General features: G+C 42.1%; 1 protein-coding gene across 5 annotated transcripts in view; it reads left to right on the top strand.

Annotated features, from left to right (window-relative positions):
- Positions 1-24,925, top strand: part of LOC120729370 (ribonuclease inhibitor-like) — a 28,825-nt gene continuing 3,900 nt past the window's right edge. The window contains exons 1-6 of one of the 5 annotated variants that reach the window (XM_040024897.1): positions 1-188; positions 1,833-1,906; positions 7,446-7,616; positions 9,026-9,202; positions 22,408-22,581; positions 24,441-24,614. In XM_040024897.1, the coding sequence (XP_039880831.1) occupies positions 1,851-1,906; positions 7,446-7,616; positions 9,026-9,202; positions 22,408-22,581; positions 24,441-24,614 (752 nt within the window). In that variant the 5' untranslated portion in view covers positions 1-188; positions 1,833-1,850. Of the gene's footprint in view, positions 189-1,832; positions 1,936-7,445; positions 7,617-9,025; positions 9,203-22,407; positions 22,582-24,440; positions 24,615-24,925 lie in introns of those variants that run through there. The other 4 variants (XM_040024898.1, XM_040024899.1, XM_040024900.1 and 1 more) reach the window with 4 other exon arrangements.

The raw sequence follows: 24,925 nt of genomic DNA, 5'->3' as shown, positions 1-24,925 counted from the left end.
TGTTGTTCACCAACTTTAAGGATGTTTTTTGAAATGAAGCTGAGTGCTGCTCTGCTCAGCCTCTCCCACCTGTCTTGCTTCAGGTGTAGTCCCACCTCCTTCCAGGAAGCAGCTCACCTGTATGTTCATGTTTGGTGTCCAGGTGTGGAGTGGATCTTGTTGTTTGCGTGTCTCTGTGAAAAGAAACTGTAAGTTTGCTTTGTTTTCTCCTTTAACAGTTTGTCTTTAGGAACTTTACTGTTTGTTCATGTTTGATTTCTTCACACAACAAACTGTGTGTCTTTTTTATTTCCGGTCTCTCTCTCTTTAAAGTCAGTGTGTAATGTTTTCCTGGCTAACATCAGCTGTGTGCAGCTGAGTTCCTGCACAAACAGCACAAATCTGCCGCTCCATAGTTCACGGTAACGGACTCACAGCTGGACCAAAGAGGCCGAGTTTGTCAGCCTCTCTGAGCTACGTTCGTGTTTGTGTACTTGTAGTTTGTACTCTGTGAGTTCCATCAATAGTTCACACAGAGTCCACAGAGACACAGCGTACATGATGACATCACAGCTCAGCTGCATTGTTTTTATCGCCTTTACCTCCTTTACTGTCACTGTAATTAATATTACACCTGCAGAGCTCTTAAAGACACAAGGGGGAGGCTATTAAAAGAAAATATAGATTTTTGAGCACTTTGACAAAAAAAATGTAGAAGAAAAATTCTGTCAACAAAAAAGAGCATTAATGAGAAATAGAGGAAAATTACATAAACATTTTACTAATGTTTTTATTAGAATGAATTAAAAAGGTGGAAGAAAGAACTGTGCACCACTGTACTGAAATTATTTTTGTCTAGGCGGAGCAGGGCGGACTCAGGCGCAGACTGCAAATCACAAGAAACAGTTCTTTATTTTCACAACTGCTAGTGTGTTATGTACTACACTTAAGCTGCTAAACTCTACAGATTCTGGGAAACTGTCTAAGGGCCTGGGAGTCTATATACAAAGACAAGGTATTTAATACTGAGAAAAGCATAAAGAGAACTCAAAATATTGCAAAGGCCAGGATTACACTGACGCGTGTTACACAATAGTCCAGAGAAGATTACAGACAGGATGATGACTCACAGATGAGTTATTACTTGCAGGTGCCACGACCAAAAGTGGGAGCCTGCGATGAGCTCCACCTAGGTAGAGTGTTGCGAGCAGGGAGGAGAGAGAGAAACCAAATCAAAAACACATGCAGCCTCACAGGGCTGACCGGGCAGACACAGGGACCGTGACAGATTGAATACACAGTGTCTTGACAAAAGTATTCATACCCCTTTGAACTTTTACACATTTTGTCTCCTTGCAACCACAAACTTAAATGATTTTGTTGAGATTTCCTGTCAACCACCACAAAGTAGCACATAATTGAAGTGGTATGAAAGTGATACATGGGTTTCAAAATGTTAAGTAAATAAAAATCAGAAAAGTGTGTCATACAATGCAATAGTATTGCATATACATACATATAACAGCAAAGTACATAAAATAGTAGATATGGTGTATAAAGACTGTTATCTCATTCTGCTGTTTAGCTCTAGCTGCCTTTATGATTTAATGATTTTATGATTAAATATGTTCTCCTAATATCCAATAAAGTGACAGCCTGCTTTAAGTTCATCCTTTTTTCCTCAAACTGTTTGAATTCAGTCTGTCAGAGAAACATCACAGAAACATGGAGGTGTGTTCATGACAGCGTTTGATTCCTGATGTCATAGGAACATAGATTATTCAGCAGAGCTGATGTGGGACTGAGATTTGCATCAATATGACCTCACCGATTGTTTGTGGTTTACCTTTTAGACTGACATCCACAAGAGGATGATGATGGAGGAAGAGGAGAACAGAGCAGAGTCCGGTGAACCTACACCAACGAGGTCAGAGAACTGAACTCACCGAGTTAACAGTAATAATAATTAGTGTTGAGTGTGGTTGATTTTGACTGGGTTTGTGTGCTGAGAAGAAATGAAAATGAATTTATGACAAAAATCAGTTTTGTCCAGTTTTCCTGTAAAAAGCTGTAATCTAATGTAAGAGGACTCTTACTCATAGGAAAAAAACTGCTTTGATGCTCATATCTGTGGGGAAAGTGTGTACTGAGCGGGTTCCATGTTTGTCTTTAAAGAACAGAGCTGCTCGGTCTCTGATTCTCATGTCTTTGTGTTTGATCTGTTAAACAGTCAGGTCACAAAGAGACCCAGGGTAATTTCTAAGAAGCTAAAGCCTGGATCATACTGGATGCTGTTAATGAAACCTCCATCAGGACAACACTGAGCAAACGGTGGTGTTCATGGAAATCAATAAATTAAATTCAGTGCAACTGTATATTATATTACCAAAAGTAACATAGTAAGTTTTTTCTTTAAAACTGTAGGAATATATTTCCCTAGCTTCGCTATGTAAATCTTTAATCAAATTTACTTTTGGAAAAGTTGTGATTAGTTTGGTTAAATTTGGACAATCCCACTTATTAAGGACCACACCTACAGAGCACGCTGTGAGGTGTGGTGGAATTTTTTTGTTTGTTTGTTTGGGGGTTTTTATTACTATTATTTGTTTGTCAAAGGTCAAGGGGGCAATAGGAAGGTTTAGAATGTTTTTGGTTGTTTTATCACTTTTTGAGGTTTTGGAATCAGATTAGGTTAATTTTTGTTTATGTTTAAGATAAAAAATAAACACCATATATTTTTCAAAGATTTAATTCAGAAGAAACAATCCATCCATTTCCACCCACAACCTTTCCTTGGACCATTTTCTTTTTTGGAACTTAAAAGGCCATGACATTTAATTTAAAAAATCATTTGAATTGGATGTCACCTTGGAAGTTGGGGGATCTTGGAAGACTGGATGGTTGGACTTGGATGATTGGATCGTCACAGAATTGGCTGAAAGAGGATGCACAAAGTTCACCCAGTAATATTAGTAAAGCCTATAGTCTAAGCCAGTAAAATCTCCCAAGCAGCTTTAATGGTGCTAATTGAAGCTGAGGTGGAAAGAATCACTTTGAAGACAAAGTTGGACGCATTGCAAGAAACATATGCGCCCAAACTGGAAGAAGTTCAGTTAAAAGCAGCATTGGCTTTAAGAACTTAGTTGGTTATGGTCGATGCAAAAATGCTAATTTTCACTTCTGTTCAGAATCAGCAGAGTCTGGATTCCAGGACTTTATTATTTAGAACCATTTACCACAGTCCACTGAGGATTTTAGTGAGAAGGTGCATGCACATGAGTCCACCGAAGCTTATGTTGAAGCAAAAAAGCAGCTTCAGTTAAACTTTGATAACAGAGCAAAAATAAAATCTGTATTTATAGATAAGGCTCTGAATTGGTCAGTTTTAAAATCTGGTGGTGCTTCAGCATTATGAGCTTACACATTCTTTTTGAGAAGCTACTTTAACACAATAGATGAAGCCGGGTTTACTGATGAGATGGGAAATTCAACCAATATCAGGATTTTGTTTCAAAGTTACCTTTTAGACCAGGGGCTGGCAACCCTAGGCACGCATGCCACAGTTGGCCGTGCCATCAGTTAACCCTGATGGCATGGCCATAGCTGGACTGGCCATCGGGCATACTGGGCATTTGCTCGGTGGCCCAATGATTTATTTGGCCGTTGTGTAAAAATAACTCAGTTGTTTGGTGGTGGCATCGCGGAGCTTCCACAGATTCAGTAAAATTAACAAGTGGTGGAGGCCAGCAGGTGGATGAGGGAGATCGGAGGCAGGATGAGGAGAGACCCGAGGCAGCCGCCGGTCAGAGCGTCAGGTGAACTGAACTTCAGGTAACAAGTTATGACCTGCAGTCTATCTGGGTCAGATATAAACCAAGTTTAGGTGTCGTTTATTTTCGTTGTGCTGACTTTTTACAGTCAGTTACAATAACTCGCGTGCTAGCTAGCATGATGGAGTTTCTATGCAGCTGGGTGGGTGCTTTTATGTTACTGATGTTGAACTTTATTTAAACCATAAGGTTAGCTAGTAGAGTTGCCAACCGTCCCGTAATAAGACGGAATCCTCCCGAATTCAGAGAAATTATTATGCATTTTGTGTTGAGCTGAGAGGGGACACAGTTTGTCACAGTTGACTTCAGCTAGAATGAAAAAGACACAAAGGTGGAGTTATTCTGCGTCTTTGCTGCACAGCTGCCTCTTCTTCTCTCATTCTCTCCCCTGTTGCTTTAATCATGAAACTGATCAATGATCAGCTCATTGGCTTTTCTCTCTTGTTTGTTTATCGCCTACTTCGAGCCAGAAAGAGGAAACCAGCAGATGTCGCACTAAACAATAGCAGCACGTTTAAGCTTGATCAGCTGTTGTTAGAATTTATTTAATATTAATTTCTAGTATCAGCTGATGTTTGCTGGAGCCACAGCTGTAAAAAGTATTGGTCATGATGTCAGTTTGTATATCTGGTGAGAGGGAAACATGAAGATGAAACCAGGAGATGTCCTTACTGAATCATCAGAGCTGAACAGTGATGGAGAAACAGGTTTACCTCTTAGGTGACATGAATGAGTTGAAGGGAAGTTATGAACTGTTTCTGAGAGACAAATAACACCAAGAGCATTTTTAAGTAGCTGACAGCTGGTAACTGTGCAGGGGCGGGTCTAGCAAAGTTTTGTTAGGGGGGCCAGGTGGGGCATTAAAAGGGAAAGGAGGGCACAAAGAAATACTTTCTTATTTTAATTTAAAATGTCTGGAGGCTTACAACCAAAGTTTTTATCTGATGTAAAATGTATAGAAATCATACATATACCAACAAGACTGTACATCACTGTCACAACAGCATTTGTTTTCATTCAAAGGCTTTATGGCTTTAATATCTGGTGGGCCGGTCTTTAGTCAAAATGCCCGGGCTGTTTTTTTGTCCCAGTCCAGCCCTGGGCACGACATGCAGTGAATTAATCTGAGAAGGTGCATCAAAAAATAAATGGCCACACCAGCGGTGCACATCATAAATCAGCTCGCGTAGACACATTAGTTGTGCCGCTTCTTAATGACGGTATCTTAGCTAACAACCCCAACTACCAAATTCAACTTGTAATTGGCTAAAAATAACTTAGCCTACTGGTAAGAGGGATGTTATTAGCTTTCCACATTCTGACACTTCAAAAGCTTCAGGAGCTGTCTGCTCAGCACAGCATCAGCACCACGGAAATACACGGATACATCCGTAGACTCGAGACACAATGCATTTTTGGGACTTTCAGGTGTATGGACCAATGTTTTATTTTCTGATCAAACCAGAAATCTTTAATGAGCAGCTAGATTTGTCTCGCATTAACGTGCTGAGTTAATGCCAGTGTTGCCAGTTGCAACATCAAAGCAGCTGGAATCCACAGCTGTTCATGGAGCGTGTTCATGGAGCTTGCATTTTCACCTGCTGGACATCACTACCTGACAAGTATAACTGTGTTCAGAACATTGCAGAGGCCTTATTGACAGTATTTGGCTCTACATATCTGTGTGAACAGATTTCCTCTCACATGAGTCCTCAGGTAGCCGTCTGAATGCTGGACACTCGGAGACCTGTGTGTCTGAGTGGGAGACCAGAGATCATATTAACATGTGTGTCTCTGTATTAACAGACATGCCATATTGGCTCAGTTTATTTTTCTTATCATTCTTGTGAGTAGACCATAAATAGCATTTGTATTTTTTGTTGTACAGTCCATTTTCTGTTATGGATAAAAAAGTGTCTTTTTTTTGTTTCAAAATAGCTGATAACTATTTGCTGAGAGCTGCCAACATCTGCGAACAAATATGATTCTATAAAGTGGTTCTATATAGTGTGTAACTGTTAATATAGAGCGTTATTAAATTTATTGCTAATGCAATCATATGGCACACTGACCTCTGAGGAAATTTTAAATGGCACTCGCCATCAGAAAGGTTGCCTACCCCTGGTCTAAACTCTCCCCGTTGTCCCCCAGGGTGTTAGAGATGATAGGACAGATTAGGGCTGTGCGATATAACGAAATATACCGGATGACGATATAAAAATGTCTATCGTTTCCTATCACGCTATCGTTTGTTTCATGGTGTCGTAAAAGAAACTGTTTACAGCAATTTTTTTCATCGTTTTGATGGTCACTGTAGTGGCTATATTAATTTTTTAAAGTTCTCTCTTTCTCTTATATTTTATATAACCACACTATGGACGGACAAGCACCTGTTTTTACGTGTTGTCGTTAGCAGCAATGACGGTAAAACCATCGCGTGGCTCCGCTGTCCGCTTGTTTGTTTTCTACGTAAACCTTTCACAATAAAGCTCAAGATCCTGTTGAGACTTTTCCAAATAAACTGAATCACAGGAAAGAGTATGCAGTGTTTATGGATGAGAAGCAAAAAAGAGCCGTCAGGTGCTAAAAAATAAACCTTAGACTCAAACTTTGAAAGAAAATGGTGCCCGTTACAACTTATGTCTAAAAATGTATAGTTTCATGCATCGGAGAAAACACTCGACTCCAGGTAAAGGACACTCAGCTGGAAACACTTCACGCAAGGTGAGTTACCCGAGATTCACAGAATTTACAGAAAATGTTACATTTTTATGATTTATATCGTTGTCAGGACGATAAATGTCTTATATCGGGATATGACATTTTGGTCATATCGCACAGCCCTAGGAAAGATGTTGTTAGTTATATGACAATTGATTAGTTTATTTGGCAATACTGAAGCTTAAATAATTCTACGCTACCATTCTCTTTTTTTTTGCCAAATCTCCGGCGTCTGACGTCACCTACAACATGGGTCGCTTAACTTTTCCCGTCACTTACCTCTGTACTTTCACTTTTGATAGTTTTTTATGACTGTTGTTTTGGGTTTCCCAGGGTTTAGTTGTGTTCCCTCTGTTTGGTGTATCCCCTTAGTGTAGTAGGTCTCTGAGTCTGTGTCATTACGTGTATGTGTTTCCTGTTTTACTTTGAAGGTCTCTGTCTTATGTCAGTGTGTTCTGTTTACATTTCCCCTGCCTCATTTGTATACTTTGGTCTTTAAATGTGCTATACAAATAAATATGATGTGATATTACATAGGCAAACTTAATTATTACATCTGAGAACAATGTGGATAAACAAGTGCTCATGGAGACTTATTTTATAAATCTGGATAATAGTCTAGATCAGATCTCACTGACAGACTGGACATTATGGAACCCTTAATGTGACGCCATCTTCCCTCCTTCATCTGCAGATTAAAACTAAACAAAGATAGTTATTAAAAGTCAGCAGGTCTGAGAGAGAATGAATCATTGTGTCTTGTCAAACACAGTAAGAAGCTGAAGCACAGACGCGAAGAGTAGATGTTCATCAGATTATGATGTCACTCTTTTTGTCTTCATATACATTCATACTGTGTTTATGATGCAGATTTTCTTCTTTTATAATAACACATTTTATTTTCTTTAATCAAAGACAGACTAGTTCGGAATTCTCAGAAACTCACTGTGAAGTTATCGCCCCATCTCTGTCCAGCCCCTCCCATCTAACAGACCTGGACATGAGCGGAAACACCCTGCAGGATTCAGCAGTGAAGCTTCTGTGTGCTGGACTGGAGAATCCAAACTGTCGACTGGAAACTCTAAGGTGATTTCACTAATTGCAGCTCTTATCTTTATTTATATTTCAGATCTTTGATTGAATTCTTTAGTTCATAATTGTTCGGGAAATGCCTGAAGACATATGTGAAGAATTTTGAGTGCTTAAAGTCTTTCCAAATGACTGAACAACAGTTTTTCCTTTCGACTTCAAAAAGAAGTCACAGACTTGAGCAGGGTTTATTTAAAGGCTGACAGTGGAGTGGTGATAGGGAGATGTTTGACAATCAGTACATTCACATTACAGCTGATGAAAGAATCTGTGTATATGATTAAACAGCTGATTGCTCACAGCTTGTGCATTGTTGGATCACGAGATGTTCATTTGGCCGAAGTCTGTAAGTCATGGTGCAGCCTCAGAATGGACCGGGTTCCCCAGATCACTGCAGCATGCTTAGCATGGAGGTTTCTTCCTCAGTCTTGGAGCCCCTAAAGGGTCCATCCACACCACCAGAGTCTTCTCACTCGCCTTTCTCTTTGTCCTTGTACTTCAGTGGCTGTGCTGTGTCTGTTTGTGCAGTGTTGCTCTCCCATGGAAGTGCTAATGTCCCTGCCTTGAATAAGGTGCTGGTCTTTCTTCAGGTGGAAAAGCATCCTTCACTGACCAAATGAACAAAGGTCTAGAGCAGGCGTCCCCAATCCCAGTCCACGAGGGCCGGTGTCCCTGCAGGTTTTAGGTGTCCTTGATCCATCACAGCTGATTTAAATGGATAAATTACCTTCTCAACATGTCTTGAAATTCTCCAGAGGCCTGGTAATGAACTAATCATGTGATTCAGGTGTGTTGACCCAGGGTGAGATCTAAAACCTGCAGGGACACCGGCCCTCGTGGACTGGGATTGGGGACCCCTGCTCTAGAGTTTGATCCCTTCTAGTATGACAGGAAACATACCGATTAGAGTTTCAAAGTGTCTTTGCAAGCAGAAATCTGTCAAATGAGCCAGTATACCTACGCGGTATAAGCAATCACCCCACACCAGTATTTAAAGGCTGTACTGAGTCCTGAGTGTTGTTGTTGTTGCTTTTAGTGTGCGTTTGCGAGCTGCAAAGCTGCAGCCATTTGTATGTAGCAGCAACTGTAATAATAAAAGTTTGCTGGAAAGCATGCATACATGGTCCAGTCTATCGTGCATCTATTACTCAAACTTGTAGTGAAGAGAAGTTGATCATCAGTGACACTGTCTTTAAAATACTCCTGTTAGAAATGTACAAGTTTAATATGAAAAATTATTTTCTCTTGTGTTATTTTCAAGCTGCTTCCTGTTGGCTGTTTGGAGTTTCCATTTTGTAAACTATGACATTTTTAATGTTCTTCAGCTCTGGACTGATTATGAAACACTGAATGATTTCAAGCACAGACTTTGTCTAATAAACTTAAAACTTTAATTCTTTACACAGATTGGTGAGCTGTGGTCTATCAGAGATCAGCTGTGATTATCTGGCAGCAGCACTAAAGTCCAACCCCTCCCATCTGAGAGAGCTGGACCTGAGGTTGAACAACAAGCTGCAGGATTCAAGAGTGAAGCAGCTGTGTGGTTTTCTGGAGAGTCCAGGATGTGGACTTGAAACTCTGAGGTCAGTCACCATGTTTTAGTTGTGGTGAGATGAATATGATGTGAAAGTTGTGCTTACACTAAACTGCAGACATAAGACTGATATTATACTGATCCACACTGAGGAGCTTCATGGTAAAGTCGGTTTTCTTCTTTTCTGAGTTAGTCCATTGACTATAGCAGAAAAATGTTCACATTTCAAGCACATATAGTCAATGCATGGCCGCGGCCCTCCACAAGGCGCCAACCGGCCTGCCGAGCTTTCCTAATTCAGAATGAGGGGACCCTGATTAACTGTGTACCGTTCTTCCTCACAGTTCTAGGTATCAAACACAACAATGAATAATCCACAGTGGACTTTCTTTAGCAGGTCAAAGGTCACGACACACAGCAATCTGTGAAAGTGAAAGAGATTGGAGCAGGAATCATTGCACATTTGCAAACTGACACTGCTGCATGGCATGCTGGGCAATAGTAATGTTAAACTGGGACTTGTCTCTGCTGAAGTTTGTGTTGATCATTATAAATTGGAGATAAGGAGCTAATTAATGTGCAATCAAAATTTGTCCGGGAGTTGGGTTTCCTTCTATCCACCTCAGTGTGTTGAGGAAGCTGCCACCACTGCTCTGTGAAATAAATAAAGTTATCATTGGATTCCAAGGTTGTTCATCATCAGCAGGTTAACCTTAAGCAGATGGTTCAGCATGTCTCAGGGTAATTGTGTGATCACAGTCCACTACCTCTAGCTGGTATGTTATTTACCGAATTGTTACGACCCCCTCTGCTAGGTGACAGGAGGAGAGTAACATACACAAGACCCACAGGAAAATTGAGTAAAGTTAAAGGTTTTATTGCAAACTTTAAACAGAAACCCGACAGGGTTGTTCAGCAGACCACTGGGCAAACAATTAACAAAAGGAAAAAAAAGTCAAGATTAAAAGCTAAGGGTTAACTAAGGCAGACCGGCATCACAAAGCTCTACTAAAACCAAGTTCAACAGTATACCGAGTTTAACAGACAAAATGCAAAACTGCAAACAGGTTTAGCAAACAAAGTTCAAAAGCAAGGCAGAAGAGGAGGACACTGCATGTTCACTTCTGAGCAGCAGTCCCAATAGTGCTGCTTCTTCTTCCTCCAGTTTAACAGCAGCTTGCATCCATCGAAGATGCATTACTGCCACCCTCTGGTGTTACTTAGCCAGTCAACCACCTTGTTAAACGTGACTCCCCCCCCCCCCCCCCCAACCCATATCATTCTCCTGTGGTTACCATACCTTCTGCAGTTAATAAATACATGCTCAATTGTTTCCATAACACCACACCAATTACGTATCCCCATTAAATGTTTCCCCATCCTAAAAAGAGTGCCATTCAGGTAACAATGCCCTGTACTTATTCTACACATAACAATTTCCTCCCACCTGTTCATTCCTTTATTTATTTTAACTTCTGCTGTATTTTGTACCCTATACAACTGTCTCCCTCTAGTTTTATTATCCCCCTTAAAGGCCACAACACTGTCTGGCTAAATCTCTTTTCATATACCTTAACTGCTCTTGCCCTCTCATTCCCAACCCATCCAAAGCTATTTTTAAATTCTTTACCTCTCTCCCAACAATTTTCCAACACCTTCTTAACAGGATGATTGTTGTTGTGACCTTTCAAATTCACCAAATAATTAGTCATCAACTGCTGCCTTCTAATATGCAGACACATTTCTCCAGCTTCCAACTGAAGAGCACATACTGGCAGTGTTTTAACCGCCCCCTAAACAAATCCTCAGTGCACGAGTTTGGATAGCATCCAGTTTCTTTAACCAAGTTTTAACCGCTGCCCCTATTTATCTAATTAATGTGACATAGATACTTTTGAGTGCTTCAAAACTGGTGCCCCATGTCAACCCTGCTAGACACCTCATGATATTAAGAACCTATTTACATTTCTCCACAATGTGCTCTATGTGAGTTTTCCAAGTTAACTTCCTATCAAAAACTACTCCCAAAAAATAAGAATCAGAATACTTTATTAATCCCGAAGGAAATTAGTTACAGCAGGCAGCACGCTAATGGCGCATGCGCACTTACAAAGGAACCGTCTGACCAACTTTACACAAACATCACATTGGGGCGACATATCAGAAAGGTAGGCTGATAGGAAAAAAAAAAACAACGAAAATACATAACATGAGGTAAGAGGAGGAGAAAAAAAAACTCCACTCAAACTGAGCTCCTAGTGGGAGAACAGTTTGATAACAGAAAAAACACCTCAGCACAAAAAGCACATGACTATCAATACACCATAGAAACACAAGACAAGCAACAGGGGCGTGTAAAGGGTAAGAGAGAGCCGGTGTAGACAGCGCATCCGGTCCTGCAGCATGTCTGCGCTGGTCCAGTCGACTGCCATCTTCCCCGGTAGGGCACAAGCATCGAAGGCATTTGGAAAGGGAGGGGGGATCAGTGTGTGCATATCAGTGTAAGTGTGTGTGTGTGTCCAGAGTTCAGCTGAGACAGTGTCCTTCGCCCCACCAGGCTAAGTAAACAGTCTTCCAGCCAACCCTGGTGGCCTTGCATGGAATGGGAAGGAACAGACTAAACACAGTCGTTATCAGGGTGTTGTTGTTCAGCTCCAGCCTTGCTGCTCGCGCCAAAGGGGGTCTCCGCATGAAGTGATGGTGCTTTTTACTTTAGTGCGAACAGCTCATATGAATTTCAAAGCAGTTCTACAGTCCAACACTGGTCTCTCAATCTCCCGTTGGAGAGCCGCGAGTTTCGCCATACTTGCGTTCTGTGATGTTGCCATTTCTTGTGCTCAAGGAGCCGATTTCTGAGAACTCACGGCAGTGTGCCTCCCCGAGATGTCATCCAATTTGCACCCAGAGAGGTTATTCCGAGCTAGTCCTTCCGAGATATATCCAGTCTGCAGTCAGAGATCTTATTCTGAGTATTCACAGCAACCGTAGCCTCTCCAAGATCTTATCCGTGCTGACTCAATGAGCCCATTTTGAGAAACTCACGCCTCTCCCATCAACTCACGCCTCTCCCATCAAAAACAAAAGCTCTCCACCCTTTCTAACCCTTCCCCATACAAGAACAACTTTTTCCCTATTTTCCTATTTGTATAAAACACTACTTTAGATTTTCGATTGAGAAAACTAAAACCCCACTCCATTCCCCACTTTTCCACCTTATCTATCCCCTCTTGAAGCTTCTTAACGAGATGGTCACCATTCCTCCCCCTTACCCAAACTGCTCAGTCATCAGCAGAAAATGATTTACCATAACTATCAGACAGCTCTTTAAAAATATCATTAAACATAACCAAAAACAATGTTGGACTTATTACACTACCCTGCAGGGTTCCATTTTCTGTTTTGTATGGTTCTGACAAATGTGACCCTATCTTAACTTGAATAGTTCTGCCGCATAAAAAAAATCCCATATCCAATTAAACATCCATCCTTTTACTCCTACAGCATACAATTTAATCATTAGACCTGTCCCCATACCGCAAAGGATCTTCAGCCTTTTATACCCACAGGTGCACACAATCAGCCAGTGATTTCCTCTTGGAGTGTCATGGGATCTTCAGGCACCCAATTGTCTGCATGGTCTGGCACACTTCAATCTGCATAAAAGAGGGCTTACAGCCTAAGTAAGGCTCCATCCAAGTACAAAACTGAGGTTATTGTACTCGGCCCTGAAAATCTTAGAAATATGGTATCTAACCAGATTCTTAGTCTGGATGGCATTACCTTGGCCCTTAGTAACACTGTGAGGAACCTTGGAGTCATCTTTAAACAGGATATGTCCTTCAATGCACATATTAAACACATTTATGTAAGACTGCTTTCTTCCATTTGCATCGGCAAAAAAAAAAGAAAAGTTGCTTGTGCTTATGCTGCCCCGACATCATGCCAGAGCATAGTGGGAAAGGCATAGGCACCGAACACTTTTTGATCACGCATTTGCTGGGAGTAAGGGCACCCTCCGTTTGCGGGGTGTGCCTGCTGCTTGCGGCACAGGGAGGAGAGGGCTTGCTGCTGAAGTCAAAGTAAACTTTATTGTCATCTCCGCTACATACAGTCCAGTATATAGAGAGACAAGAGGACGAGGCTCCAGTTACAGCAGTGCAAGTAAACAAACAATAAATATAAGAAGAGTAAGAAAATAAATACACACTTTAGGACTCGGGGTAAAGGGATCAATAACAATTAAAAATTTATAATTTACAGTTTGGTGATTTAAAGTCTCACAAACAACCCGTCTAAAGGGGAGGGGAGCCCTGCTGCTTCCAAAATAGAGCACATTTCATTCATGATTTGATTATCGATTCATGATTTGAATCCTGGGTTGTGCGAAATCCCAGAAATAAACCCTAGACAAAGGAATCTGTGCACTAAGGAGTAGGTCTTTTAGGTTATGTTGTGGTGCTCTTTGGGTTGGGGGATGGGTGTTCATACTGGAGTGCAAAATTAAAACCAATGGAAGATGGACAAGAAAAGTTCAGCACAATATTAATTAGTCATGGGTGTAAGAGGGAGTGTTCGCCCAGGGCGCCAAGCAGATTAGGACCGCCACTGATGTCTTAGTAACCTGAATCTGCTGAATAACTTTAACAGTGACATTAAAAACATGCTATGCTTAAGAGTTTGGGTGAAATTAGAAGGTGAAGTGTGGGAATCGGTTAAAAGCAACTAAAAGAGTTTAAATTCAAACGTGGTGAATGAAATCAATTAAACACAAAGTATAACGAGGACGTTAACAAATACAAAGAGCTGAAGAACACAGGAAGAAAAAAACCTACAAAGTAAATCAGAGTCTGTTAAGAATTATTATTGAGTGAAACTCACAGGAAGTTATGTCAGTGCGAATGTTGGCTCCACCAATCAGAGGTGGTGTGGCAGTAATTTAGTGTGGTGCATTAAAGGTTCCATCAGAGAGCTGCTCACTCATGTTCAGCAGTCTGCCCTGAGATGTCAACACCAACAGCTCCTTTTACAAATCATTGATCCCTTTGAGCTCCAACCAGGAGAGATGAGGTCATCAACTCCTCACTGCAGGCATGTCATGTGCCTGCCTGCTTCAAGTCCTCTACCATAATCCCTGTCCCCAAGAAACCTAGGATCACTGGACTAAATGACTTCAGACCTGTGGCTCTGACATCTGTGGTCATGAAGTCATTTGAGCGCCTGGTTCTCTCCTAGTTTGCATACAGAGCCAACAGGTCTGTAGATGACGCCATCAACATGGCCCTACACTTCATCCTGCAGCATCTGGACTCCCCAGGGACCTACGCCAGGATCCTGTTTGTGGACTTCAGCTCTGCCTTCAACACCATCCTTCCAGACCATCTCCGAGGCAAGCTTTCCCAGATGAATGTGCCTGATCCCATCTGCCGGTGGATCACTGACTTCCTGACGGACAGGAAGCAGCATGTGAGGCTGGGAAAGAATGTCTCGGACTCCCGGACCATCAGCACCGGCTCCCCTCAGGGCTGTGTTCTTTCTCCTCTGCTCTTCTCCCTGTACACTAACTGCTGCACCTCCACCCACCAGTCTGTCAAGCTAATAAAGTTTGCAGATGACACCACCGTTATTGGACTCATCTCGGACGGGGATGAGTCTGCCTACAGGAGGGAGGTTGAACGTCTGGTGTCCTGGTGCAGCCACAACAACCTGGTGCTGAATGCCCAGAAGACAGTGGAGATTATTGTGGACTTCAGGAAGCACACAGCTCCACTCCCCCCCATCATCCTGACTGACACCCCCATCACCTCTGTGGACTCATTCCGCTTCCTGGGTACCACCATCACCCAGGACCTGAAGTGGGAGCCCACCATCACCTCCGTCATTAAGAAAGCCCAGCAGAGGATGTACTTCCTGAGGCAGCTGAAGAAATTCAACCTGCCAACACGGACGATGATGCAATTCTACACTGCAATCATCGAGTCCATCCTCACCTCCTCCATCACTGTGTGGTACGCTGGAGCCACTATTAGGGACAAACAGAGACTGCAGCGTGTTGTGCGCTCTGCTGAGAAGGTGATTGGCTGCAGTCTCCCATCTCTGCAGGACCTGTACACCTCCAGGACACTGGGGCGTGCAGCTCGGATCTCAGCTGACCCTTCTCACCCTGGATACAGTCTGTTTGACCTGCTCCCCTCAGGCAGGAGGCTCCGGTCCATTCGCACCAGAACCTCTCGCCATAAGAACAGTTTCTTCCCCTCTGCTGTCGGACACATGAACAATAACCGTATGACTGTCCCCACCACTAACACATGACCTTACTCTGTGTTCACTGCATCATTCCATGTTTGGCACTGATCACCACCTGCACTCATGTATATATCATGTATATATCATGTATATATCTATCTCCTTAACACCTTTAATTCTTATTAGCACTTTTAATTCTTATTCTTATTTTTATTTTCATGTCTATTTAAGTGTAATTTATAACAGTATGTTTGTACTGAAGCACCGCAGCAATTTCCTAATGTTGTAAACCTGCTCAACATTTGGCAATAAAACCCTTTCTGATTCTGATTCTGATTCTGATCACAGCATCATCAAAAAAACATGATCAATCTCCAGGCCCTGATGGCTGCCAGCTGACTGGTAGAAACTGTGTTTGGATGACATGATCGACCTTTAACCTCAGTTTGTAATCGAGGTTTGAAGGATGGGGTTCTGTGAGACTCCTTTCACTATGGACTTGTGTGCTTAAAAAACGCTTCCTTAAAGAAAACTCAGCTGAATATTTTAAACTGATGTACACTTCCACCTTATTTAAATCACCAACATCCACCAACACACATTCAGTAAACAAACTGACAGATGATTTTCTATCCAAAATCTTAGACATGATGGATAAGATTGTACCATTCAAGGTTAAAACTGTCTCTAGTAAAAAGAAGTCTCCGTGGAGAAGTGATCCACTGGTATGTAATGAAAAAAGAGAGTGCCGGCGTGCTGAGAGAAAATGGCGGAAAACTCGACTCCAGGTTCACTGCGAGATATATAAAGAGAGACTGAATAAGTATCAACTAGCTCTGAAGGATGCAAGGGAGTCATTTTTCTCTGAGATTATTCATAGAAACAACAATAATGCTAGGACATTATTTGCTACAGTGGAGAGATGAACTACTCCTCCAGTGGCAATAGCCCCTGAACTAAGCTCCACCAGGGTCTGCAATGAATTTGCCAGCTTCTTTATTGAAAAGATCTTGAAAATCAGAAGGTCAATTGGCACAGTAGTTTCAACCCCAATAAATGGTAAATGGCCTGAATTTGTATAGCGCTTTTCTAGTCCCTAAGGACCCCAAAGCACTTTACACAACCAGTCATCCACCCATTCACACACTGGTGATGGCAAGCTACATTGTAGCCCAATTAGCACTTGTGCAGAAAAAATGACTCACTTTCAAACAATAAATCAATCAAGCCTAGATAAAATTATTGAGAATCTGCCACCTGCTGCTTGGATATATTACCGACAGGTTTTCTTAAAAAGGTCCTCCCAGCCATCAGGGAGGATCTGATCCAAATAGTTAACGCATCATTCCTATCAGGTGTCTTTCCCAAAGCCTTAAAAACAGCAGTTATCAAACCAATATTAAAGAAAAAGAAGCTAGACAGCACATTAATGCAAAACTACAGACCAATCTCTAAAGTTCCATTTATTGGTAAAATTATTGAAAAAGCTGTTTTCCAGCCGTTAAACAGCTTTCTCACAATGACCGCTTTGATATTTATCAATCTGGTTTTCATAGGCACCACAGCACCGAGACAGCCCTTGTCAAAGTGTTTAATGACATCCGTATAAGTGCTGACCGTGGGAAATCCACAGTATTGGTACTACTGGACCTTAGTGCGGCGTTTGACACCGTTGATCATGATATATTACTGGAACATCTAGAGAGCTGGGCCGGACTCTCTGGTACAGCACTCGACTGGTTCAAGTCCTACCTTAAGAACAGGAACTTCTATGTGTCAATTAGCCAATTTACATCACAAAATATAGAAATCACATGCGGGGTTCCCCAGGGTTCCATCCTAGGGCCCCTCTTATTTAGCATTTACATGCTCCCGTTAAGCCAGATTATAACCACCAATAATATTATGCACAATTATGCAGACGATACTTAACTTTATATCTCAATGTCACCAGGTGATGTTGAACCTATCCAAACTCTTAATAAATGCATTGAGCAAATTAATTACTGGATGTCTCATAATTTCCTTCAACTGAACAATAACAAAACTCAAGTACTTATCTTTGGACCCAAAAAAGATCGATTAAATATCAGTAATCAGCTCAAACTGGTCCAACTAGAAACTACCGACCAGGCCAGAAATTTAGGTGTAATAATGGACTCAGACCTGAACCTCCAGGGCCACATAAAAGTTATAACAAAGTCAGCCTTCTATCACCTGAGGAACATTTCTAGGATTAAAGGACTTATGACACAAGGAGACCTAGAAAAACTCATGCATGCATTTATCTCTAGCCGCCTTGATTACTGTAACACAGTTTTACCCAAAAAATCAATTAGACAACCGCAGCTGATTCAGAACGCTGCTGCTCGTGTTCTCACTAGAACCAAGAAAATAGAGCACATTACTCTAGTTTTAAAGTCATTACACTGGCTCCCTGTAGCTCAGAGAATAGACTTTAAAGTGCTTTTATTAGTTTATAAATCCTTGAATGGGTTAGCACCAGAGTGCATTAGGATTCTGCTATCATGGTACAAACCATCCAGATCAGTTAGGTCCTCCAGCTCTCCTCTATCAACCGTCCCTAGAACCAGAACTAAACATGGAGAAGCAGCTTTTAGTTTCTATGCTCCTCACATCTGGAATACACTATCAGGAGAATGCAAAGCTGCAGAGACACTGAACTCTTTTAAGTCTAAAATTTAGACTTGCTTATGAGTAACTGATCCTATTATGGCTTTCTATTTGCAAATGCTTTCTTGTAAATGTTTTCTTGTATTTTACTTTTATAGTGTTTTGTTTTATCTTTTGTGTTTTATTTTAATCATGTAAAGCACCTTGAATTGCCTTGTGCTGAAAGTGTGCTATACAAATAAAATTGCCTTACCTTGCCTTGCCTTCCCTTAAGATAGGAAAAAAGTAGTAAACATGATTTAAATTCCTATATTATAGACTGAATTATGGATCAACTTGTGTAATGAGTCTCCAGATGTGACACAGACTGTGGACAGAGAGATCACTGACAGCAGTAATACCTCAGATATATTCCATCAGGGCCAAATTAGCAGCACAGAGTGAGTGTGGATCGGCCCTGATCTCAGTACTGCTGAAATTAACATCCAGGTTAAAGATGACATGAAAATTTGGGGTCTCTGGATCAATGGGGAAATACTGCTGTGAGTCAAACAGGTCCAAGAAGGAAAGTGAAGGGAAAGACGAAGTCTGGAGATGAGCGAACAAAAACCCTGATTGCGAAGCTGGTGTGAAGATTGTTCAAAGTCACACTGTGTCCAGACTACATTCTTATCAGCTGTTTCATGTGTTTGAGTGAATCTGTGACTGAACTGTAATAGTGTTCAAAAGTAAATGTGAGGAGGAAATAAATGAAAACAAAGTGTGATTAATGATGAAGAATGAGAAGAAGCTGAGACTCAGCTGTCATGCTGCTAATGTTTCTCAGGACCTGTTGTACATGTTGCATTTACAGTAAAGAAACTGGAAATCAGTGTGGAGGTGAGCCAGGGGATTTCTGAGGATCAGCAATAATCTCATGCAGCATAAACTCAACCATGTTTTAATATGTGTTGATATAGATGTGACTGGATCATATTCTGACTTTAGATATCCAAATATGGCTGACTTTAAACACCAGGATTATCTTGCCGATTAAAGTCCTTTAAGATGGCGCAGGTGAGGTCGGCTACCGTGCTGGATGCTCTGCCCCAACTTTTTCACTTTTTTTCTTTTTTCATCACTTTTTGCTATATCTGCCATAATTTTGCATGGGCATCATGCAAAACACACAAATTTGCTACGGTAGAGACACCCTGGTTTCTATTGGTCTACAATACACAAACATTTCACCATGGAGATCCTGAGAGAGAACAAAGGATGCAACCCTAAGCGACGGCCTCGAGGGAAACGAGCCGGCATCAGGAACAGGCTACGGGCTCACGCACACCGCGCACCCATGCCCAGTATCCTGCTAGCCAATGTTCAATCCATCGAGAACAAGCTTGATGACCTCAGAGCCAGAATTAAGTTCCAGAGAGACATTCGGGACTGCAACCTCCTCTGCTTCACCGAGACTTGGCTGAACCCTGCAATACCAGACCACGCTGTGCAGCCGGCGGGGTTCTTTTCTGTTTACCACATGGACAGGACAATGGAGTCGGGGAAGAAAAGAGGTGGTGGAGTGTGTTTGATGGTGAACAACAGATGGTGCGACAGCACAAACATCTCCCCACTCACACGCTCTTGCTCGCCCAATCTGGAACTTTTGATCGTTAAATGTCGCCCTGTCTATCTCCCTCGGGGGTTCACTGCGGTCATTGCCGGCACTGTTTACATTCCGCCTCACGCGGACTCGGACACTGCCTTATGTGAGCTGCACGAGGTTTTCACACATCAACAAACACTTCAACAAGATGCCGCACTCATTGTTATGGGAGATTTTAACAGACTAAATCTCAAACGGACATTTCACAACCTTCACCAGCACATCAACTGCCCCACCCGGGGCACTAGGACATTAGACCACTGCACCCCATTCAAGAACTGTTACAAGGCTCAGCCCCTGCCAGCATTTGGAAAATCTGACCATGCCGCCATCTTCCTCATGCCTGCTTACAAACAAAGGCTAAAGCAGCAACCACCAATCAGGAGGGAGGTCGCTCGCTGGACGGACCAATCAGTGACCACGCTCCAGGACGCACTGGATGACGCACTGGATGACGCAGACTGGGACATGTTTCGGCGCAGCTCTGATGACATCAACATGTTTACAGAAGCGGTTATGGGATTTATCGGGAAACCACCAGACAGATCTATCATCAGAACTTTTCCCATCCAGAAGCCGTGGGTGGATAAAAACATCCGCGACGCTCTGAGATCATGCACCGCTGCCTACAATGAAGGGCTCATCTCCGGTAATATGGACCTATACAAGGCTGAGTCTTACAACGTGTGCAGTGCAGTCAGAAAGGCAAAGCGGAGCTACGGGTAAAAACTAGAGTCACAGCTACGACAGTGCAACTCTAGGAGCCTGTGGAAAGGACTGCGGACAATAACGGACTATAAACAACCAGCTTCTTCAATGATGAATGCCGACGCTTCACTGGCTGATGAGCTGAACACGTTTTACGCTCGCTTCGACGCCGCAGCAATTAAAACTACAAACAGCTGCACACGCTCGGAGTGCACCAGTGAAGAAAATGCATTCATCATCACAGAGCATGCCGTGAGGAACACCTTCAGGAGGGTGAACACCAGGAAGGCAGCAGGACCTGATGCAATCCCTGGCCGGGTCCTTAGAGCCTGCGCTGATCAGCTAGCACCGGTGTTCACGGAGATCTTCAACCTCTCCCTGGCCCAAGCAGTGGTTCCCACGTGCTTCAAACAGTCCATCATTGTCCCTGTTCCAAAGAAACAACAGCCCGCTTGCCACAATGACTACCGTCCAGTAGCACTGACTTCAATTGTAATGAAGTGTTTTGAAAGACTGATGAGAGATCACATCACTTCTTCACTTCCTGCCACCATCGACTCACTTCAGTTTGCTTACCAGACTAATCGTTCCACAGACGATGCCATATCTCACCTGCTCCACACATCCCTGAGTCACCTGGACACTGGCATAGGGAAATATGTTAGGATGCTGTTCGTGGACTACAGTTCAGCATTCAACACAATAATTCCCTCTAAGCTTTTCACCAAGTTGACGGATCTAGGACTCAGCTCATCACTGTGTCAGTGGATCCTCAACTTCCTCACAGACAGACCCCAATCAGTGAGGGTGGGAAAACAAGTCTCCCCCTCCATCTCACTCAGCACTGGAGTGCCTCAGGGCTGCGTTTTAAGTAACTGTGTTCTAGTAACATTGTGAGGAACCTTGGAGTCATCTTTATACAGGATATGTCCTTCAATGCACATATTAAACACATATGTAAGACTGCTTTCTTCCATTTGCACAATATCTCTGAAATTCAAAATATCCTGTCTCAGAGTGACATAGTGATGCACAAATCATGAATGAATCGTTCACTGCTCGAGAATCACTTTACTGACTCGTGAATCATGATTGACAAGCCCAACTGACTCACTGACTCATCCCTGTTGCTGTTAGCAAACTAATTCCATTAGTAGAAATATATCTACCTTATAATTAAAATTGTGGGGAAAAAACCAACACAGTTTCTTAAGAAAAACATTTCTGCCCTGAACTGGAAGAAAAAACCCTGAGTAGAAGCTCACATCAAGACAATAGCTGCTTTCTCTGCTAACATGCTAACAGCACATTTTAGCTAGTCACCCCCTCCCTCCTGTGCTGAATCATAGCATAAACGAATCACTTATTATTACTTATTTTTCCTAGAGTAAAAGTAGAATGGGAGGTAGAGCCTCCAGTTTTCAGAGCTCTCATCTATTGAATCAGCTTCCAGTTTGATACAGGAGACGGACATTATATCTACTTTTAAGATTAGGCACTTTGCAAAAGCATTTAAGTTAGGGTTGGATCAGGTGACACTGAATCTTCCCTTAGTTATGCTGCAGTAGGTGTGGGCTGCTGGGAGATTCCCATGATGCGCTGTTTCGTCTTCAGTCACCTTTCTCTCTCACAATTTGTTAATAGACCTCTCTGCAGGGAATCATACTTGTTATTATTTCTGTGGCTCTCTTCCACCACATGTCTTTTGTCCTGTCTTCCTTCTTTTACACCAGCTGGTCACGGTAGATGGCCGCCCCTCTCTGAGCCTGGTTCTGCTGGAGATTTCTAGCTGTTAAAAGGGAGTTTTTCCTTCTTGCTGGCATCAAAGTACTTGCTCATAGGGGGTCATACGACTGTTTTTCTGTTTATGTATTATTTTAGGGTCTACCTTACAATATAAAGTGTTTTAAGCTGACTGTTTTTGTGATTTGGCACTTAATATGATTGAAAAAACTGAATTATGAAGCACTGAATGATTCCAAGCACTTTTTCTAATTAACTTACAACCTTCATTCTTTATACAGATTGGGGAGTTGTGGTTTGTCACATATCAGCTGTGATTATCTGGCAGCAGCACTGAAGTCCAACCCCTCCCATCTGAGAGAGCTGGACCTGAGTAACAACAGCCTGCAAGATTCAGGAGTGGAACAGCTTTGTGGTTTTCTGGAGAGTCCAGGATGTGGACTTGAAACTCTGAGGTCAGTCTCCATGTTTTAGTTGTGGTGAGATGAATATGATGTGAAAGTTGTGCTGACACTGAACTGCAGACATAAGGCTGATATTATACTGATTCACACTGAGGATCTTCATGGTAAAGACTTCTCTGGTTTAGTCCATTGACTATAGCAGAAAAATGTTCACATTACAACCCTTAAAAGAAGAAGAAAAATCTTCCACTGGATAATCAGCTGTAAAACTCTACTATTCTCCATCCCACCTTAATATTTGGTGGAATGGCACTGACACTGAAATAAAAACCAAAATGGCCATTTGCTTTACAAACAGCAGTCCAACATAAAACATACACACATCATACAAAACACAGTCCAACATCCAAATCTCCAACACTGCCAGCATGAATCATGGGAAAAGGAAAGGAGTAACACTCTGATATTCAGGGTTAGAATGACTTTCATAAACCAAACTGTGAAGATCAAAGCTGCATTCGATAGCTTACATGAATGAATGAGTGGACAAAAGTGGACAGAGATCATTTTCCCAACCTAAAACCTTCTTTTTTCTTTCTTTGAAATTCCTAGGTGTTATGGTCCTGGGTCGGTGACCCAGTGTTTTTGTTTTTTGTACTTTTACTTTTGATTTCATCATGGATTGTGACTATTGTGTTTTGGTTTCTTTCCTAGTGTTTCTAGCTCCCTAGTTTTGTGGTACTTCCTGAGTTCAGATTTTTAGGTTTTGTTATTTGATTTCCGAGTGTAAATTCTGTGCTCCCTCTGTTCTGTGTCTTCCTTGCCTGTGTATCCTTTCTAGTGTGGTCAGGTCTTTGTGTAAAGCCCGCGTCTCTGAGTCTGCGTCTTCACGTATGTTTTGAGTTTCCTGTTTTATTGTGAAAGTCTGTGTCTTATGTCAAGGTGTTCACTTTGCGTTTCCTCTGTCTCATCTTGTCAATCAGAATCAGCTGTGCCTCCCTCCTGTGTGTCATTTCCTCGTTCCCATCAGTGTATTTATAGTGTGTGTTCTCTCATGTTTGTCACTAGTCCGTCTGTGTTTCTTCCCTGCGCTTTCTACCGGAGTCTTCCGTTCAGGTTAGTTTTGTTAGTCATTCCAAGTTTAGGTCACCTTTTAGGTTTTGTTTTACGTGCTGTGTTTCTGTTTGTGCCACCAGAGTGTAAATAAAGCTCGCTCACATCCAAGCCAGCGTCTGGTTCCCCTCTCACACTCACCACACATCTGCCACCATCACATTCATCTTTTGTCCTTGTTCTGCATCCCCATCATGGACTTCATGCCTTTCCAAGCCAGCCTCGAGTGTCCTTTAATCAGCTCCTCCGCTGCTTACTTTATTTCTCTTTGAACAAGTTTATATGTCTCAGTCTTTTTCTTATCTCCCTCATAACAAGAAAGCTTCTTCTGACTGAGAACATGTTTGAGTGCTTTACTAGTCACTGGGGAAAATTGTTCCTGTTTTCAAAGTAATCCTCATTTTTCCCGTGTGCTCAGTTTGAGCTCTCTTCAGTACTGTGATCTGATAGATCCAGAGGGCCATCACATTTAAAAGCTCCACTAACGGAGCCACAACACATCCAATACTTAGTTTGTCATGTTGAACAAACTGGAAGAAATGATTCAAGGACTTAGTCACAGAACAGAGATTAAGATCTCCAAAATAAAACTGGCTGCATCAGGGCATGTAGTTAGTCTGAAAATTCTGCAGAGTTTCCTATTTGAACCGACTTCATGTTGGATTCAGCTCTTTTGAGTTTCCATTTCCTAAACATCTACATTCTGAACCTTCTCAGCTCTGAATAGATTATGAAACACTGAACGATTTCAAGCACACACTTGTCTAATAAACGTATAGCTTTAATTCTTTATACAGATTGTGGCGCTGTGGTTTGTCAGAGATCAGCTGTGATTATCTGGCAGCATCGCTGAAGTCCAACCCCTCCTATCTGAGAGAGCTGGACCTGAGTAACAACAACATGCAGGATTCAGGAGTGAAGAAGCTGTGTGGTTTTCTGGAGAGTCTAGGATGTGGACTTGGAACTCTGAGGTCAGTCACCATGTTTTAGTTGTTCTGAGATGAATATGACGTAAAAGTTTTGCTGACTGCAGACATAAGGCTGATATTATATTGATTCACAATGAGGATCTTCTGTTCTGCTTTCTACTTCTTTGGGTTAGTCCATTGACTGTAGCAGAAGAATGTTCACATTCCAAGCAGTGATACTCAACGTATGGCTCGCGGCCCTCCACAAGGTCCCAACTGGGCTACCAAGCTTTCCTAATTCAGATTAACTGGGTACTGTTCTTCCTCACAGTTCTAAGTATCAGACACAACAATGAATATTCCGAAGTTTACTT

The sequence above is a fragment of the Simochromis diagramma genome, unplaced genomic scaffold (assembly GCF_900408965.1).
Source record: "Simochromis diagramma unplaced genomic scaffold, fSimDia1.1 OVJJ01000368.1, whole genome shotgun sequence".
Classification (NCBI taxonomy): Eukaryota; Metazoa; Chordata; class Actinopteri; order Cichliformes; family Cichlidae; genus Simochromis; species Simochromis diagramma.
The sequence above is the reverse complement of the archived record's forward strand: the minus strand, read 5'-3'. Positions and strand labels throughout refer to the sequence as shown.